The sequence below is a fragment of the Gouania willdenowi genome, chromosome 13, assembly GCF_900634775.1.
Source record: "Gouania willdenowi chromosome 13, fGouWil2.1, whole genome shotgun sequence".
Lineage (NCBI taxonomy): Eukaryota > Metazoa > Chordata > Actinopteri > Blenniiformes > Gobiesocidae > Gouania > Gouania willdenowi.
Window position 1 is genome coordinate 35,285,809 of NC_041056.1, and position 7,174 is coordinate 35,292,982.

The 7,174-nt window shown below is 39.5% G+C and overlaps 1 protein-coding gene across 4 annotated transcripts in view; it reads left to right on the top strand.

Moving 5' to 3' along the window:
- The window catches only part of LOC114474018 (unconventional myosin-Ic-like), a 97,084-nt gene extending 95,835 nt beyond the window's left edge, over window positions 1-1,249 (top strand). For all 4 annotated transcript variants that reach the window (XM_028463860.1, XM_028463862.1, XM_028463861.1 and 1 more), the window contains one exon: window positions 986-1,249. In XM_028463860.1, the coding sequence (XP_028319661.1) occupies window positions 986-1,012 (27 nt within the window). In that variant the 3' untranslated portion in view covers window positions 1,013-1,249. The remainder of the gene's footprint in view (window positions 1-985) is intronic.
- The last annotated feature ends 5,925 nt before the right edge of the window (window positions 1,250-7,174 follow it).

Genomic DNA, 7,174 nt, shown 5'->3' on the forward strand with positions numbered 1-7,174 from the left:
AGGGGAACAATCAGAACAAAAACAGCCTGATTTTCTTTGTGTTTGGTCCAATGTTAGACAGGGTCTGAGGTCAATTAATGATGCTCCAGGGTTGGGTTTACCTACATTTTTCAATTACAATTGCATCTTCAATTATCAGTGTTCAATTACAACTTAATTAGGATTACAGTGATTGGAATTTTTTTCCAATTACAATTGAAATTACAATTATTATTTTCCGCCTGTAAGTCAATTACAATTACGTACTCATTTACTAAAGTTCAAGTTTAATTATTAACAATTACCGAACCTCAAATAAACAAACCCATAAAACGTAACTTTCCTCTAGTGTTAGCTTTCTGTTAGAATCTCTTATGATAACGGGTGGGTGTTGACACGTCTTAAATCAGCTGTAAATTACACTAAAATATATTATCTATCATCTAAAGTAGTTTTTTTCTCTTAGTGACCTTGTTAGGCTTCCTAATCAATGAACATGTTTGTGTCTGAGCCTTTTTTTCTGCCAGTATAACCCTCCATTCTTTTAAATGATAAAATGATCCTGAAGAGAACTGGCAGGTGGTGGCAAATCTTGATATGAAATGTATTATTATAATTACATATGTATCTAAAATGGTTCCTCAGTTTTGCGTTCAATTAAATTATAGTTGACAATTTTGATAGAATGTCAATTACAAATACAAAGTCAATTATCTGAACTCAATTACAATTCAATTATGATTACAACATCAACATATCTTTTTTTCAGTTATAATTGACTCCAACCATGGATGCTGGTGCCAAATTACAAATGCTTAGGTGGGAAGTCTGTGTATTTGATTTCAATAACCAACGATTCCTCCGTTCACTTATGGAATTCAACAACCAATAGAAACTGATAGTTTATATATAGGTTTAACCAATGAGAGTCCAAGGCTTTTGTTCTTGTGTCCTTTCATCTCGTACTCGTCCATCATAACTTTTCCCTCCTCCTGGTTTCTTTCAGACGGCTCCCAGACTCAACTCCAGATGATCTCCACTCCCTCCAACGCTTTCATTGTCCAATCACCTGACTGCAGACCTCACTCTGCCTCAGCCAATCAGATGCCAGCTGTCACTTTTTCAAGTGACATGTGCTTCCAAATTAAAAAAAAACAAAAAATGTCCAGCATAACTAATTGATATATTTATGTTTAAATATGATATTTTTAGATTAATACTGTTGCTGTTTGAACATTGTGATTTTATATTAAGAGGCCAAGGAATAACAGATGATTTTGGTGCATTTTTTTCCGCCGTGCTTGTTTATTTTGTGCTTTATTGGGAACATGACCAAGAAAACGATGAGAGGAGAGGGCTGTCTCCACCTTCTTCTTTTTGACTGATGGATCTTCTTGACTTTTAATGCTAACAGATAAACGTGTTGGGATGAGGCTGGTGGTGCAGGTGGCTCACACTGAGGCTAGTGGTGCAGGTGGCTCACAGTGAGGCTGGTGGTGCAGGTGGCTCACAGTGAGGCTGGTGGTGCAGGTGGCTCACAGTGAGGCTGGTGGTGCAGGTGGCTCACAGTGAGGCTGGTGGTGCAGGTGGCTCACACTGAGGCTAGTGGTGCAGGTGGCTCACAGTGAGGCTGGTGGTGCAGGTGGCTCACAGTGAGGCTGGTGGTGCAGGTGGCTCACAGTGAGGCTGGTGGTGCAGGTGGCTCACAGTGAGGTTTTCTGTTTGATTGAGTGAGGTGGTTTAATGGTGGTGTTGAATCTGTTGATGGTAACGTTCTGTACTGGATCAACTACTGGAGACTATTTTACAAACATTGTTCTTACTGTAGGAAGGAAGTCACTACAGAGTGAAGCAGAAACAGGGTAAAAGTGCAAAGTTTTTTGGATGTAGGTGATGTGAAGGGAATAGTAAGAACACAGCTAAGCTATTGTTAGCCTCCATGGCTTATGCTGGGCCTTTCAGTCCAATAACTGCCACGATTGAAGATTTTAAAGGTTTTTTGTGACGGAAGTATAAAGCAACATCATCCTCAGGCTGATCTTTGCATAACTGGAGGAACACTGGCCAACTTCTCAGCCCTGCTGACCTTCTCTCACCACTGCTCACTAATCCCATCCAGTGTCAACATTCCCATATTAGACGTGAGGCTAAAAAAACATTGATAAATCTTCTTTGCTTCAAATTTAAAAGGGGCATTTCTTTTGGGGGTTTCTTCAATTTTCTTTCCAGTTTTTTTTTTTTTTTAAATTCCCCCTTTTTTAATTTTTGTTCTTTTTTTTCTTCTTAAAAAGGCCAGGGAGCATTGTTTATTTATTTTTTTTAATGTTTTTTGTTCCAACATAAAACAAAACACACTCAGATTAATACAATTTAAAAAGGGCATTTGTTTTTTGGGGGGGTTTTCTTCACTTTTTTAATTTTATTTAATTTATTTTCAAATTTTTTCTCACTTTTTCCCCCTTTTTTCATTTTTTCCCTCTCTTTCTTATTTTTTGAAAAATAAAAAGCACATTCTTTTGTTTTGATCCTGTCTGGTTTTGTAATACTAATTTATAGTTGTGAGTTAAGTCTTTTAGTGATGGTCAGAGAAAGGCCAAAACTGACTGACTTATGCAAAACATTAAAAGCATGTTTTTTTTTTTTTTGGTTTTTATTTCATTACACAATAAAACCCAATCAGATGAATAAAATATTGCAATATTGTTAAAGCTGAGCAGGAAGTCTCCATAGCAACCAACCTGATACACTATTGTCTTACAGCCTTCCTCTGCTGCTCTGTTTGCTTTGAATAAACTGCCACATAGTTGAATTAAATGTTATTTAGGACACCCTGACCTCCCGGTGCACATCACTGTGTATTATATAAAGTTCTTCATTTGATTGATGGACTCCTCAGTCTTACCCTGACCTCTGACCTTTAACTGTTTCTCACATGCAGGTGAGGCAGGGGAAAAGTTATGTCATCAAACATTTTTCGAGGACCTCCAGAGCACACACACACACGTGCACACATACGTCTCAAATCCACATAACGTTGGTTAGGACCTACGGCTGCAGCTCTCACCAAAGATTATTTCCATTGTATAATAATTATTCCTATTTTTATTGAAACTCTGAATCGTAGGTTTATTTTTCGGGGGAGGTGTATTTGTACAGTTTGTGCCTCTGTGTTATATAGAAAACATTAAAACCAAGTAAAGTTTGATGATGTGAAGCCTGTTTGGGGTTGAATAAAAGCTTGTGCTGGTAAATCCAGGTTTGTTCATGTGCCTTGTATTTGATAGCAATATATGATGTGTTTCTCCCTCTGACTGTGTGTACGCTTCATTCAAACCAACATCTTTGTTCTCTGACTGTTGGATGCACTCCTCCTGACAGCCTAGTCTTACTGTTTGCATAAAGTACCAATGTATAATTTGCCAACTCACTAAAAAGATACTAGACCTAAGATTTAAAGAAATAAAGTCATAAAATATGGATAACCGGAGAGTGTTTTTTTTTTGTTTTCACTTTGGTGTCAACGCTATTTTGATAACATGAGATAATGTTTCTGCCTTTTCCCTTAGATAACAATAACCAGACTTTAATGTTTCAGCTACATTAACCCTCCTGCTAGCCTTGGGGTCACAATGACCACATTCAATGTTTATCATTTAAAAAAACAATAGTTGACCTGATGGTGGCGCTGCAGAAAAAGATATATCATCACCCCAAACAATAGGGTTCAAACTCATGTGGTCATTCAAGTTGTTAGTAAATTTGAGAAGATTTGGATAAAAACTATTCAAGATAAACTAATTCTAACTTAGAAGTTTGGCCTGATGGTGGCGCTAGAGAACAGGTCATGTTTCAATATCAATGGGTTATTTATGTATTCAACAAATAAACAAAGTGCCTGACACAAAAACTTGGTCAACAATTTTTTGAAAATCATTTTCTGGAGGTAAATATCCCTGGGGTCAGATTGACCCTGAGGATAAAATGTGTTGGTAATATTTTATGATAATAAGAGAGTTAAATGTGGTAACAAAGCAGGAAAAGATGACAAAGAAATACACACGTTTTTGTCTGTCAGGTTTATTTTAAGGTCTAGTATTATGCTGTTTTTCATCCACCCCAACAACATAGTATTAGTAGTTTATTTTCTCAAACTCACCTGTTTTCTGGACTTTAAGCCCTCTGAAAAGTTTTTTGTAATGACTTCTAAAAACAGGCTGTTTTGGCGCCTTCATGAGTGGGCGTGTCAGTGATCACTAAAGCGATTTTTTTTTTTTGCTAACCACACTCTCTTGTTATTGTTTTCACCCAAAAAACTGCACATTACAGTAAAACATGGATATTTAAGCAGCTATTTTTGTGTAAATATATATATTTTTGTTTACCAGCTGCAAAAAGGCCTATGTTGTGGTTTGTAGTTTTAAAATATGGTTAACATGTATTGGTGTAAAGATCAACAAAAATATCAAGTATGATCTTAGGTATTTAGCCAGAGAAAGTTTAAAAACAGGAGGTTTGTGCTTATAATACACAGTTTGGGTTTAAAGCCTGCATAAATAGAGCATTTTATAAAGGAACACTGGGGCTGGTGAGATCAGGGGTCACGGGGTCAAATGTGATCAACACAAGCTTCAAGGGCTTCTTACTAGACCTGTTCTGAATGAGAATGCACTTTCTCCAAAAGAGGAACTTAAGAGTGACATGAAGGAAAAATAAAAGTAAGAATAAATTAATTAGACAGATATTAAACTAAAATATATTTAACCTGATTCTGTTAAAATTATTTGGATGAGATATGTGTGATTGCCACTAGCTTTATAGATTAAAGAAATTCATTTCAAGTGTTAAATAATGTTTGCACATGTAACAATTTATATATATAATATGTATATATAAATGATAACATATATATTATATATACACTGAAAAAAATATAAATGCAACACTTGTTTTTGCTCTCATTTTTTATAAGCTGAAAATCTAGAACATTTTCTATATACACTAAAGACCTATTTCTCACAAATATTGTTCACAAATCTTTCTAAATCTGTGTTAGTGAACACTTCTCCTTTGCAGAGATAATCCATCCCACCTCACAGGTTTGACTTATCAAGATGCTGATTAGACAGCATGATTATTGCACATGATGAGCCTTAGTTATTGTCAAAGTCAGGACGCCCCCCAAGGGCCCCAGTCAGACCATCATATCAGTATGCGACGCGTACAGACCCAAGGCGGCAGAGTCGCAGACCCCAGCCCTGCACAGGTATGCAAGGGCGCGGCCCGCACCGCCCGCCCTGGAAGATTCCCCCCAAGATCGGCCCTACCAGGGGGCCGAGTCCGCTGGGCCCCAAGGGGTATCCCCCCCAGCACGGGAACCCCTGTGGGCGAACCTCTGGGCAAAAGTCCCCAGGGAGAGCCCCCCCCCCCCCCCCCCCCCCCCCCCCCCCCCCCCTTCCCAATCCAAGAACCAGCCACCATCCAGCAGGATCACACAGCCCCGGACGGACAGGGCCCGCTGCCCACCGGTTATCACAAGCCACAGGGTGACGCACAGGATGCAGGAGCAGCCTCCGAGCAGTAGCAAGCCCCAGAGCCACTCCCGGCCCCGAGCCACGGACCCCACCACCCTAGGCCCCCCGACAGGTACACCCCCAAGCAAACCTACCCAGCGCGCCCACCCCCCCATCCCAAACCGAGAGGAGTCCCCCACCACCCAACCAACCAGGAGAGCAGGCGCAAGAGCGAAGGAGGAGTTTGGGGGGAGGACGGGACAGCAAGAAAGAGAGCAAGAGGAAAGAGCGGCAGAGAAACACGCAGGCCCAGCCCAGGGCCCACCCACATGTGCACGGAGGGGGCAGGAAAGCACTACCAAACAGCTCGGGGACCACGAGTACATCCAGAGGGGCAGCACGCCCCCACGCAGAGGCACCCGGACACCCTGGCACCCCACCCAATCCACCCAGGCCAAAGCCCCCCCACAAGCCCAGGGAGGGCCAGGCCACAGTAAGATTAGTGTTAGTAAAGTGGGGTGCAGGCAGTGGCTTGCATGCTAGATCATCAGGCTAAAAATTAAGATTTAATGCATTTATAAAAGGAGTCCAATGCTCCTCAAAGCAAGTTATATAATATAATGTAATTATATTGTACAAGAATGATATATTGTACAAATGAGATAATGTATTGTTTGTACAATATCATAATCCAAAAGACTATTTTCTTTGTAGCAGCTCTACGCTTCTGTAAATGAGTCATATTTTAGCTTCTATAAATAAACTTGTAGTACTGATGTTGACCACTGGGTGTCCCCCTTTCACTTTCTCCTACATGTGTTTTTCTGCTCGCAGTTGTTTTGCAGCTCAATGAACCAACGTGAACTGTGCTCTGCTCTGCTGCTGTACTTCTAGGAATCACACCCTTTAGTGAGAGGGTGAGAGTAAACAGGGTGTCGTCACATATCGTGAAGATGATGGATCAACGGCTCACACTGAGTAGAGAGTAGACTATGGAATAAACTCTAAAGCTGATTGGATTAGAGATGTTTGATATCAAAGCTCAGTTTCCTAGGGATTTTTCCTTTCTACTAGTTTACTAGTCCATGTTTCAGTGTTCTACTAGTCAACTAGTGCAGTCAAAGACCTCACTAGTATTGGAAACTGTGCTTTGATATCTAATATATGCTCAATCAGCTTTCCATACTCTAGAGCTGTAGGAGTGGTTCCCAAACTTTTTTCAAGTACTGCCTTTGTCCGACTACAACAGAAAACTACTTAAAAACAATTACAGTGCATAATGATGGAATGAACGAGTGATAATAAAACGCGTATTTAAGAATCTCTTCTTCTAAATAATTGGAAAGAAACAGTATTTTTGTTGTCGTTTTTGTGTGTTGTTGGTTTTTTTTAATTATTGTCCCTTGGTGTGTGTGTGTTATTGGTGTTGTTTGGTTGTTTGTTATATTTGTGTATTTTGTAGTGATCTTGTGTGTATTTCTCTCATTTAGTGCGGTTTTTGTTGTCGTTTTGTGTGTTACTGGTAATAGTAAGTATCTTTCTCTCCTAGTTCATGTGTTTTTTGTGTTATTTTGTGTATTTTGTTGTTGTTTGTCTGTTCTTTTTATTATTCATGTATTTTTTTTCTTTCGTTGTGTGTTTTTGCTGTCGTTGTGTGAGTTGCTGGTAATATTCACTGTGATTAT